Source organism: Phoca vitulina, unplaced genomic scaffold (genome assembly GCF_004348235.1).
Source record: "Phoca vitulina isolate PV1807 unplaced genomic scaffold, GSC_HSeal_1.0 scaffold8, whole genome shotgun sequence".
NCBI classification, from domain to species: domain Eukaryota; kingdom Metazoa; phylum Chordata; class Mammalia; order Carnivora; family Phocidae; genus Phoca; species Phoca vitulina.
In genome coordinates, this window is record NW_022589711.1 from 29,749,781 (window position 1) to 29,763,583 (window position 13,803).

Here is a 13,803-nt window from a genome sequence, read left to right on the forward strand (position 1 = left end):
CAACTAAGGGAAATACTTTTAGTTGGTTGTTTTTTGTTGTTGTTGTTGTTTTTACTTCTTCAAGATATGATGGATAGAAGTAGGTAGCATATCAAGAAGGGAAATGAATATATATTATACTAGTCTTTACATCATGAAAAAAAATTCTAAGGAAGGTTGAGTAATACTTTAGTTTCTGAGCACTGATTTTTCTTCATGAGATATGTGCTTAGAACTGATAATATGCACTGAAAATAGTGTATTAAAAATTCATGAATTAATCACCACAATACGTAATGTACAGCATTATTAGACTATAATTTGTTTTGTGGGGGGGAGGGGCAACAAAATGTTCCATTAGATTTACTAGTCGATTAATTTAGTTAAATGACTTCCTGATTAATGAGGAATCTCCATCTTTTAGTTTTCTCTGAAAATAACGCAGAAAATAATATATAGGAAGAGGTGGTTTTGACCAAGAAATCAAGGATTTTTAATTAAATACATGTAATTCAGTTGCTTAAAAAAAACCACAATGATAATGCTTATGCAGATGTGAGGTGATAAAAAGCGGCCTCTATGCTTACCTAAGAGGAGGTTTTACATTATGGCAATGAGATGGTTGTGAATTCAGGGAAACAGGATGGGATGAAGGAATCTTGTATTCATCATCATCTTCCTCTACTCGGTCTCTGGTTTTCTCTGAAAGGGAATTTGCTAACGGGCCAGTACACCTACCGGAGAGGGAAGAAAATCCAGTCTAGTTTCAGCATAACAATTCAGAACAGGCAAGTCGGATGTGATATATTCAAATCAAAGGAGCTACTTTGTCACTTGTGTTCATTTTTCAATTACAGGGTAACATCAGAAGGGCTGTTCTTATACTAAATACAAATGAAAAGGATTTTCAATCTTTTGTTAAGAGTCTATTGATGAAATAAAAGAATTTTCATACTTATAATTTTAAATGGCACAGTAAGAAAAACTAGTATCCTGTCAAATTAAATAAAAAGGTCTTGAAGTCAAAAGAGAATGTATAAAATTATTCAAACCAAAGCTATTAAAATATTAACACTTTGTTCCAATTTAACTTAAATGGGTAAATTAAGATAATAAATATATACGCATGGTAGTTTTATATATTAATGAAGTCTTTATAGAAAGGTCAAACTTTGTCTCTTGTGAATATTACCTATAGCTGAAAAAAATCCAGTTCAATTAAATGAATTCCTTCTCCTGTGGAGTTCAAGTACAATTCAAATTGTTAATTTTTTTTCCCCCAACAACTACTAAGAACTAAAAATGACTGGAACAATTAGGAGTAGATAATAAGAGAACTTATTAAGTCTTTGAGGTACAGTACATTATTTTTATGGCTTCAATTCCCTGGCTAAATAAAAAAGAATGAAAATGAGTACAACAATTACCTAATATCAAAAGAAATTTTCAAGCATTTTACTTGTCCATCAGAGTAAATAAACAAAATAAAACAAAGCCAAACAAGGAAACAAAACCTACTGTTTTTCAGTCGTCGCTAATGGAGTTTAATCTAATCCTTGCTTATGCAAGTGAAAAATATCAAAGTAGAAACACACGCACCTACCCTAACTTTCTGGCACCCAACCAATTTGCAAGACATTATTGGTGTATATAAACCCAAAGCTTTTGTTAATCATGGTGAAACCTCTGTTTCATTAAAAGCTTTTTTTTTTTTTTAAATTCCTGTGACTGCAATTTTGAAGCACCTTCTGTAGAGGGAGCAAGAATCCTTTGGTACATGTGCCATCAAGCCTGAAATAACTTTTTCATTTAGATTTCTTCTCACTAGTTAGAACGAGAAAAATTTTAAGGGCTTTTCTTTGTGCCCATTACAAGAAGACATTGTGAAAAACATAAAAGTTTTCAAGTTTCAACTATGTATTTGAATCCTTAGAAAGTTCAAAGATTAAAGAAAAATCCCTCCTAAGACTTTTCAAAAGCATATTTTTACCTGTCTTTGAAGACTTTTTCAATACTGATTTTTGAATTCTTGTTTGTTTGAACAATCTCCAAATTCAAATGACAGTTTATAGTGAGATGAAAGCACAGTGACACAGTGACAAAAAAATCCACTACCCAGAGCCCAAGCTAATGACCTGATTAATAACCTAAGGGTTACACCTCCAATGGTGTAACCTTAGAAGAGCTATGTATATTCCAAATGAAGGCTGGGGAGTACATGGACTGCAAAATGGTGATCTTGATGGGTGTTAGAGTAGGGAATTCAAACATGACCATGGACATTGATTAACCTAACTCAAGGACCAGAATGGGTTCTATCAGCAAATGAAAGAATATACATCCTTTCTGTCTCCTAATATACTTTCATTCATAATGAATCCTTTTTTCCTATGCAAGTCAAGCATATCTTGTATAAAAGAAAAAGACTTATTAACCAAATGTTCAACAACATCAATGTTAGAAATCTACCATCTGCCTGTTGAGGGTTACTTCCAAAGATTTAAGAGTTTCCAAAGAAGCACTGCATATTGAGACAAGAATGGACAGTTTTTGAAATCACATCTGTTATGGCTGATTCTATATTTTCTCTTTAATGATAAAGAATTTCATCTGGGTAATTCCCCCCCTACTCTTTTGCTTTGCTGCAAATCAACATATGGAATATTTCTGAAGAAAATGAAAAGTAAAGCCCACCTAAGATTTTATGGAATAATAAAGGCTTGCTGCTAAAATTTACTAACCATGGATTATTAGCTTAAGTGGATTTTAGTGGATTATATCCAGAAGTGAAAAAAGCCTTCAAGTGGCATTTCTATCTAAATCCAAAAAAGTGCTTAAATATCCCATTTATCACCATTTTAATAAGTTCGAAAGAGTCAGATATTTTTCTTCTTTGTGTTTTTAATGCAAACTTCTTATATCAGTATAATATTCTACTTAGATAAGCCAGTTTATAAAGAATATCATTCCAGTGCATTTAAAAAAATTTTTTTAAAGATTTATTTACTTTACACAGAGAGAATGCATGGCGGGGGAGGGGCAGAGCGAGAGGGAGAGAGAAACTTTAGCAGATTCTATGCTCAGCAGGGAGCATGATGCCGGGCTGATCTCACAATGCTGAGATCATGACCTGAGCCGAAACCGGGAGTCAGATGCTTAACCTGACGTTTAACCAGCGGCGCCACACAGGTGCCCCTCGTTCCAGTACATTTTATTCAGCATTACATAACTTTTTGTATCAAATTAATCTTATCCAGTTCTGAAGGGAAAAATAAAAGCAGTTTCTATCCTAAAAAACAGGAATGTACAGTATGGACTTTGGGTGATTATGTGTCAATATAGGTCCAGCTGTTTTAACAAATGTACCACGACGGTGGAAGATGTTGATGATGGAAAGGGGAGGCATGTGTGTGGGGGGGTTAGTATAAGGGAAACCGCTGTACCTTTTCCTCAATTTTGCTGTGAATCTAAAAAAACTAAAGTCTCTACTCTAAACTTCTCTAAAAAATAAAGTTTTAATAAAAAAAGAAGGTACAAATAAGATAAAGAGGTTGTATATAAAATACCGAAAGAGAAATCTCAAATCACGTAAATAATTACACTATTTGTAATTATATGCGGGATTTTTTTTTTTTTCTCATCACAGACTAATTCAAAAAGTACGTTCAGTTTTACTCACTAAATAAGTGGTAAAAGAATTAGTTTCACAATTTTCCTTAGCTATCACGTGTGTTTACTTTTGGCAGCGGAGAAAATACCTAACTTACGGGACACAAGAAAATTTTCAGTCATTGATTTGGCTTCTGAGAAATGTTTAGGGTATCAGAGGAACAAAACAGAGCAAATTGTATTTGGCTGGTTCCAAGTTAAAGCTGCCAAATAACCCATCTCACCATTTACACCCATTACTTCATTCCCTTTATATTATCATCCTACACTCGCGAAGCGCTCTGCACTGTGGCTGTCATTCTGGAGTTCATACTCTGGTAATGCACAAGGACACATCCTCTCAAAGATGCACAGCCATTCTCTCCCCAACCTGCACCTCTTGTTAAATTCAGCGTGTGTTAGTTATCTGAGCCTTCAGTGAGAAATACATCCATTTTCTGCAAGTGCACACTTGAAACAAACCAATAATATATTTTCCAACGCTGTTCTTAGTGATTTTTACATTTCAAAACAAACTCACAGATACACTCTATAGCATTTTATATTCTTGGTGTGAGAGGCACATAATCAGAGGGGTGACCTGCATATCCCACTGGCTTTATTTATGTAACTTATAACTCACACACCACACTTTGCCATGTACTTTTCTTTCCTCCAATTGAGTAATTCTTGATAACTCAGTCCATCAACTTTTTCAGAAAAAAAGGCAGAGTAGAAATATCCACTTTCATTGTCTATATATGAACCTCTTGTGACATTGCCCGACAAAACAATTTTCTTTCAACTTTAATTTGTTCGATTATATGTATTCAGTATATGTTCCTTCACTGACACTGTGTTTTCTATATATTCATCTACGTCTGTCATCTATTTCTGTCCTAAATTGCAAAATGCTTAAGGGTAGACCCTGAGTCAACAAAGGCCTGGCATGGTGTGTGTCCAGAGGAGCACTCACAGCTTTTAGATAAAAATGAGTGGTTATCAGAGAAATAGATGACCAAGCTGTTAAGGGGAAAAGAACAATCATTTTTAGGATTCTTTCATAATCTTAAAGGCATTTTAAATTATTTCACTCGTTTTCTACATATAACAACGTTTAATGATATCTGAAGGCAAGGTTTTAAAAAATATCTTTTCTTAAAACTGAATCTTCAGAACCTGCTGTATACATTAGTCCATATTTCTTGTATTAATTATCACAATCCTAACAGGGAAAATACTTAACTCACAGAAATCATAGCCCTGGGAAGTGGTGACACAAAATAAAGCTGTATTTGAAATGATCGCACCTATGCCACAAATAAGTAATTTCCCCAGTATATCAGAGTGAGTTTTATAATACATACTGATTTTGAGGGTTCTTTCATGATATAGAGAAAAGTTGATGTGGCATATCATTATGTTTAACATGCGCTTTCCTATAAACTTTAATTATAAGCATTTCACGAACTTGTATATAAATTGGAGAAACAAACTTTAAGTTACATTTTTAAGTTAACTTATTCAGAACCAATGTCCATCTCTGAAATTTTTAGGGGGTCTGCTTTAGAAATCAAGAAGATAGATACTGAGGAAACACATACTTTTCTTGAGAATCTAATTTTTCAATATATGTTGGACATTAAAGACTTCACAATGATATTTAAAGTGGTATTATTTGTAATCACCCAAAACTGGAAATAACCCAAATGTCCCTCAGTGGAGAGATGGATAACCAAGCCACAGTATGTTTTAAAATGGAATACTTACTCTGGAGCAATAAGAAGGAACAAATATTAATACACTTGATAACATGGATGAATCTCAAATGCATTACACTAAGTAGAAAGAAGCCAGACTCAAAGGACTATGTACCACATGATTCTATTTATTTGACATTCTGGAAAAGGCAACACTATATGGACATAAATCAGATTGGTAATTTCCAGGGGTTTGGGGTGAGGGGAGACACTGACATTTTCTGGAGTGATGGAACTGTCCTGTAACTTGATTGTGGTGGTGAGTACATGGCTATGCATTAGAACTCACAAAGCTGGATTTTACTGTACATAAATTATGCTTTAACCAGGGAAAATTTCATTTTAAAATTAAAAACTCATTTTAATTCATTTTAGATATTGTAGATAAGCATCTTTCACAAATAATGCTAAATATTCTTAGTGGCCTTCAATTAACTTTGAGAAGACAAAGAAATCTTAACAGAAACTAAGAAATGCTTGAATGTTGTGGAATATGCAAAGATGCCCTTGCTTAATATGAAAATAAAATCTCATTCTAACCCTACACATTTCTATCAATGGATCGATATGTTCATGGAGAAATGGAGAATATATGATAGATTATGCCTCTGTGGGACCAAAAAGAGACAGTATAAGGAATATATTTTACATTGTATATTTAAATAGCATCCAAAGGCTCACATTTTTCTTTTCTTTCTTTCTTTCTTTTTTTTTTTGAGAGAAAGAGAGAGAGAGAATGTGTGAGTTAGGGGAGGGATAGAGGGAGAGGGAGAGAGCCTCAAGCAGGCTCCACGCTCAGCACAGGGCCGATGTGGGGGCTCCATCTCAGGACACCAAGATCATGACCTGAGCTGAAATCAAGTTGGACACTCAACCAACTGAGCCACCCAGGCAACCCTAATGGCTCACATTTCCAAGGCTACTTATTTTTTTGTGATCATAAATGATCTTTTTGTAAATTATAAGTAACAGGTTTGTCAGACCACTAGGACTAATGTTCTATCAGTTCTCATCATAGCTTTTAGTCAGAGAAAATCAAAGATTAGTGGAATTAGCGGCACTCCCCCCCATCCAGGTTATAGCCATCCACCCAATGTTGTTTTCCCACAAAAGATGAGAAGGGATTGCAATTCTATGTGAACTTAGAAATTATAATACTATGATAAAAGGGAAATAAATAATATTCATATTTATTTTATACACTCTCCACACATTATTGCTTTCTCTGTTGAGACTGGAATAAAATGATATACTTGCAACCCTCAACTGTTTTCATCAACGTCTCAACAAAAGGCTGTAGTGATTCACTAGAAAACCTATGTTAGGGTGGTCAAACTGCTTTGCAGGAGATTTGAACAAAACTTTATTTTCCTGAATAGTCTTACTGATTTATAAATTAAGTCTGAGTTTCAAATACTAAGTTCTATCAGTAGGTAACAATCAAATGCACAAGCATTCTACATGATACAACAACAGAAGAATGCCACAGCAATCATAGTGAACAAATTGAAAAGAAGGAGCATTGGGGCGCCTGGGTGGCTCAGTTGGTTGAGCGTCTGCCTTTGGCTTAGGTCACGATCCCGGGGTCCTGGGATTGAGCCCCGCATCAGGCTCCCTGCTCCTCGGGGAGTCTGCTTCTTGCTCTCCCTCTGCCCTCCCCCTGCTTGTGCACACGTGCTCTCTCTTACTCTCTTTCTCTCTCAAATAAGTAAATAAAATCTTTTGTTTTTTTAAAATAAAATCTTAAAAAAAAAAAAAAAGGAAAAGAAGGACCCTCTCCACCATCCCCTATATATCATGTCAATTGTTATTTATAGGACACTGCTATCTTTGGTAATAATGCACTTTTCCATTTACCCAAGGTAAAACAAACAAACAAAAATAGTGCAATATTTTGGCAAGGCTTAAAAAGATTTTAAGGTACTACTAGAGGAAAGATGGTTCTGAAACTAATAAAAGAGCAACCATATTCATTTGCTAGGATTAAGAACACAGAGTAGCTCTTAATTACAGCTTTATCTTCCATTAAAAAGTTTTCTACCATCTTTTCTTATATTTTTTTCTTATATTTTCTTATATTTAAATCTTTTCTTATATTTAAATCAATAACACTAATTTCTTATCACTGAGCACAGAAAGAATTCATGTAAAACTGAAGTACATATTGCCTACACTGATCCTCAGGTGAACAATAACAGAACACGTTTTCCTGCTCTTTTGACACTAGGCACACGTAATGAAGCCTGGTATGTACCATATACAAAATGAAAAATTCCCATCAAGCTCATTCCCTTTAAGTGTTTTTAAATTACAATGTGGTATTTGTGGTATTATTGTCTTCTGTGGTTTAGTCCTTTTTTCTCTTCTTTCTCTGTCATCCACTTTCTAGTTAAAAACAAAGCAAAACAAAACAAACTTTCCCCTCTACCAGGAATTCTCCAAATCGTTTCATTCACACACTGATCTAGCTTTATAGTTTTACACTCAGATTTATAGAGAGACCATTCTGGTGACTGTTTAAAGACAACCACCAAGGGCGCCTGGGTGGCTCAGTCGTTAAGCGTCTGCCTTCGGCTCAGGTCATGATCCCAGGGTCCTGGGATCGAGCCCTACATCGGGCTCCCTGCTCAGCGGGAAGCCTGCTTCTCCCTCTCCCACTCCCCCTGCTTGTGTTCCTGCTCTCGCTATCTCTCCGTCAAATAAATTAAAAAAAAGAAAAAAAAGACATTAGCATTTCAGGGGTAAATGGCATAGTCTACTCCAAGATTATACTTTAATATATAAGTTCCTATATTGTTAAAAATCTCACAGTTAACACTCATGTCTAAGAGTATAACCAATCTATTAAATTTGAGCATTAAGTTTATTAGCTTTCGATAGTACCTACTGAAATATTCACCTGAATATAATATAAATTTTAAGCTTAGATCGTATGTTCAACTGTTCCCTCAAAATGTCTATTTAGGTGTGTGTGTGTGTGTGTGTTAAGCATCCCAAACTCAGCAGATCCCTAAGTCTCTGTCCTGTTCCCGCATCTGCTCTTCTCCAGTCTCCCTCACTTTGGAAAATGGCACCAATGATTCACTCAGTTTCTTTAGCCAAAAACCTATGTAGAGGTCGTCACTGACTACCATACCTCACAGATACCCAGTTTATTAACAGGTACCATTGGATCAAAATATTCCCCAAAGCTGACCTAGTCAATCTATCACCGTGACTCCAGTCAAAGCCCTGACCATCTCTGACTGGTCTACCACATCAGACAACTCCACTCTCCATTGGTCTCCCTGCTTTCACTTCTGCTGTCCTAAAGACAATTTTCCACATAACAGCCAGGGAAATTCTTTAAAAATGCAAACCAGTATCATGTCAAAATGCTGACCAAAACTTTCCGAAACTAACCAAACCAAAATTCTTATCCTGGCTTTAAAGGTGGTATAATATTTAACCCCGGAATACCTTATTCAACTCTAGTCAATTTATTTCAAGACAAATATAATTTAGTAAAAATTTAAACTACAAAGTAAAAATAATACACATAGGATTTCTTTTCATTCTCCTCCTAGAAAATAGTAAGTACCCATGTTTTAAGCTTTTATTTAAAATTTTACATTTATAGCTAAATGTCAATTATGTTAAATAGAAACCATTTAGAAAAACTATTTAAGAAAAAAATAACAATCTATGCAAACTAGTACAGTTTTACCTTGCTTAACAGAACATTTTTTAAAAATAAATTCTATATTCTTCTAGGTCTCAAGATAGTTATATAATGAAAGTCACATAATTGCAAACATATAATTTTATAAGAAAGTAAAACTATCAGCATAGTCTCTTACATCAAGTAAATGGGAATCACGGTAACATCAAATAATTCAACAATTACATTTTGGTAAATATTTATAACAACACAATGTACATTTAAAAAGGTAAATGCTACCACCGGGGGTGGGAGGATGGGTTAGCCTGGTGATGGGTATTAAAGAGGGCACTTTCTGCATGGAGCACTGGGTGTTATATGCAAATAATGAATCATGGAACACTACATCAAAAACTAATGATGTAATGTATGGTGATTAACATAAAACAAAAAAAAAGAAATAAAACATTACAAATGTAAAAAAAAATAAATAAAAAAATAAAAACAAAAATAAAAAGGTAAATGCTAGCTGCGACTTTCCTGAATTCAACTTTGGGATTTTCAACATTTGCGAGAAATATAAGTCTACGTTAGGTAGTAATATGTGATTTTGCTTTGGGCTGATTTTGAAACATGCAGAAAGAGTCTAACATGGAATTAGGTACTTGAACATCCAACATCTCTATTTCATCCCTATTTGCTGAGACCTCTGCTCTATGCCTCTCTAGGGCTACGGGTCTATACTCACTGGACTCTGGTTATACATTCTAATGAGGCTCAGGTAGACCAAACATAAAAAACAAAAACCAAACAAAACTAGAGCAGTAATCCAACTCATACTGGCTTCAGCAATGAGACACAAACAGCCAACTACAAATGAACACTTACATTGCCAAATATTTCATATATAATTAACAATATAGATGAGTACCCCTTAAAAAACATATTGCATAGAACCTAAAAAGTTGAAGCTCAAAAGGATTTTGGAGATCATTTAAGATAAACAGCCCCTTCATTTATCACTTGGAGAAAGTGAGGCCTGAGAAGTTACCTTCTTCAAAGACAGTCAAATACTTAATATTGCTGGAGTCAGGTCTGGGATCAGGTTTGACTATTTTTAATGTTCACTTCAAAATTCCATGCTGGTTTTATAATAATACAGTCCATAAATGATTAAGACAAGTGCTTATTAAAATATTAAGTAACAAAGAAGGGCATGAAATTATCTCTACAATATAATCTAAATCATGTAAAAAAATCTAAAAAAATGTCAAAATGTTAAAACTCTGGACATTGATATTTTGAGTATGTATATGCTTGTATTTACATATTCGTTAATTTTCTTTCTTTTCTACAGTTTCCATATTTTATACAATGAACAACTGCTACCTATATAGTCAGAATAAAAAACTGAAGAGAGAAATGTCACATTAAAAGTCGACACTTGTATTGTTAATTATGGTTAATTTGCAGCATGCAGAATCAAAAACTAATTTGCTGTTAAACATATATTGTTAAAATATTTCTCTGTTTAAGTAAAGCAACTGCACTGTTTCTGAGGGAAAAATCAAGAGTAAATGGGGACAACATATATTCATATGCACTTACAAACTGAAGGACTAGAAAAATATTAATAAAACACACTACACTATGAATTTATTCTTAATTTATAGGAGAAACGGTATCTAATATTAAATATATATGAAGCAAACTGCAACTTCTGCTTCTTACCCACTTGCCAATAGGAATTTAATAAACAGAATATATGAATTTCTTCTCTAATTGGCAAGATTTTATTTACTTCATTTTCTGAATTATCAGAGTTAATTGAACTTAGATGTTTTATTATATATACATATATCCAGAGTTCATTTGAGGCTAGGATATCCTATGTTCTTACTGATTTAGAGCCTACTATACAGAATATGTGTGTTTGCTTCCAACTTTTATGTCAGCTACATTATCTGGCAGTTCCCAGAAAAGTTACCACTGGAGAATGCTCCAAATAGCTTAGTTTCCCACTGTCCCCTGAATGATGTCACATTTCACACTCTTGCTTCTTCTTGTCTGCTCACTTTTTGAACTGTGTCTATTCTCCATGACTCAGGAAATTTCCATCCTATGAAACAGCCTCAGACTTACAAAGTCTGTAACAGTCTTTCCTCCAAGCATAAGTAAAAACTAAGAAGTTAGAATTATACAATTTAGTGCATAATGTTCTCTAGGGATTTCATGTATGTTCACTTTATTTTCTAAAGTAGAGTGCAAATTTCTTGGGGGCTGGGATTTAGCTTATCCTTCTTTTGTATTCTTATGTATAGGGGAGCTCAGTGACCAGCAGAGGAAGGAGTGAAGATGCTCTAAGACTTTCAATTAGAAGTGAGATCTTACCCGATAGTCAACCAAGCAACCAGGTACTCTCAGTGTATTCATTACACAGCAAACACAGTAATGGGTTATGGAAGATCAGAAAATTTAAGAAAAAGTTTTTGCCCTCAAAACTTTATAATCTTTTTTAATGTGGAGAAGCACTTTAAAATTAGAAGACAGTGGAGCAGAGTTCATAGTTAAATGTGTAGGACATAAACTGTAGAAAGAAAAATGAGAATTAGTCTTACCACTTACTGTCATTATGAATGAAGATGTCACACAAGTTTTCATAAAGAAATAGAGCCTGAGACATGGACCTTTAGAACAAAGATTCTGAAAGGGTGGTGCATAGGAGGAAACAGCTTGAAAAACTCAGAAAACCAGGAAAAAAAAAATCAAGACAAGACTGGAGGGCAAGCATTAGGAATTACTGAACAATGTTTTAGTTGGGTAAAATCCTATGGATCTTACTGCTAGCAGAAGAGCACAGAATTAATTTAAAAGGAAAGAAAAAACAATGCTGGGTTTTAAAGAGGAAAGTGATCTGGAGAAAGCAGAATTTAAATTCAATCAGCTGTGTAAACAAAATATATTGGAGAAAAGGCAGGGAGCCTGATTTAACATAAAGAGCAGGAAAATGGGTATCAGGAGACTTGGTTTTATCCTGCTTTGACTTGGGTAGATCTATCACTTAACTAACTGTCCAATGTGTCTCTTGTGTCCCCATTTTTCAAATACAATAACCCAGGTTAACTTATTTTTCAGTTAATTCATTTTAAAATCCACTGATACAAATTCTAAGATCAGGACATACCATCATGTGTAAGATTCTTTCAGTTGTCCAGCTATGAGGCACCGGAAAGATTAGCTGATTATAAAAAAAAACTTCCAAAGAACAATCAATGCGACTTAGTGACTGAATGGGTTTGGGAATTGGGAAAATTGAAGGAATCAAAGATTATTTTCTGTTATCACACTGGATAGTTGGCATAAATGTGACGCCCCTCAGGGAGAGAGGTAAATTGGAGGAGAAAGCTCATTGTGCTACTCTGTCCTCTTCTCCGATACAAGGAAGACTTAAGTTTTCTCTCCCCGAGCTCCATGCTCAAAGTTTAGGTAAGTGTCATAGATGCTGTGGTTCCCAGCAAAGAATCAGGAAGGATCTTGATTTCTGGTACATTAGTTTATAAATCTGGCTGGATCATTTTTATTGATGTGTTTCTATTCACCTTGTACTTTCTGTATGGAGTACTTCACACCCACTATTTACCATAGCTTTACACACAGACAAATGACCTCCAAATTCAACAGAACTCACTTGATGCTAGGGAGGAGGGTGGCAGCGGGAGGAGGAGGAGAAAGCCGGGGAGGAACATCATATTCTTCACTTCCCAGGTGGCCATTGGAAAAGACCTGAAAGGAAATGAAAGGGCTAGTTTAAGAATTTAACTTCTGGAGGACCTTAAAACAGTAACAGCTCTTAGAAAAACTATAATTTTGAAAAGCATATGTAATGTCAGTTTATTTAAACAAGTGAAATATCAGAGGCACCATAGCGATTATTCACCACCAACCAAAGGAGTATACCAAGTTATATGTAAAAAATATAATACAACGTGATTCTTGAACATATTGAGAAGGAATACATACTATAATTTCTATAAATCTGATACAGGTAGCTAGATGCACAGACAGTAAAATTTCCCAAATACCTATCAGTTTTTATGGAAAAGTTACCATTCTCTATAGGATTCTGTGAAGAGAAAGCAGTACTGGTGCAATTCTTATTTCAATTCTCCCAAATAAAAGTGTTCTAAATTATATCTCTCTGGGGTTAACAGAACATTTTTAAACTTCTTGATAAAACAATACATGAGTACAATCAGAAATGCCTTTCATCTTTCAAGGCTGAAGCTTCAACATTATTGGCAACGAGAGACCTGTTCTGGCTTTCAAAGTGCATGCAATTTTAAATGAAATTTTTCGTGTGAACAGCACAAACTAAAATTGTTACCTTGCTAATAAGGTGGAGAGCCGGTGTTTAATTACTCAGAATAAGAAATTCCGATTTCCAGGTTTCTCAGTTATACTACAGGCACCGAACAACTGCTTGTTACTAATGCAACAACTTGGAATTAAAGCAATTTAAAAAAAGAGAGAATAACTTTGCACAGTCACACACATACAAAAAAGATTAGACGTATTTTAAAATCTTTAAGTAATCATTAGGGTTTTATCATGGGGCTCTTAACGAAACTGTTATTAACTCATATTTAAAAGGTAGGCTGATATGGGGGCAAAAGGCTGTAATATAACCTGAAAAGCCCGATAGTCCCATTACCAATTTCTTTTCCTCCCCTCGTATTTCTTTTTTTTTTTTTTAAAGATTTTATTTATTTATTTATT

General features: G+C 34.5%; 1 protein-coding gene across 4 annotated transcripts in view; it reads right to left on the reverse strand.

Moving 5' to 3' along the window:
- The window catches only part of CBLB (Cbl proto-oncogene B), a 219,748-nt gene that overhangs the window by 41,144 nt on the left and 164,801 nt on the right, over positions 1-13,803 (reverse strand). For all 4 annotated transcript variants that reach the window (XR_004299783.1, XM_032406461.1, XM_032406460.1 and 1 more), the window contains exons 13-14: positions 12,716-12,810; positions 567-713 (exon numbers count right to left, since the gene is read on the reverse strand). Coding sequence is in view for 3 of the 4 variants with exons in the window: in XM_032406461.1 (XP_032262352.1) it covers positions 567-713; positions 12,716-12,810 (242 nt within the window). In the remaining variant the exon portion in view is untranslated. The remainder of the gene's footprint in view (positions 1-566; positions 714-12,715; positions 12,811-13,803) is intronic.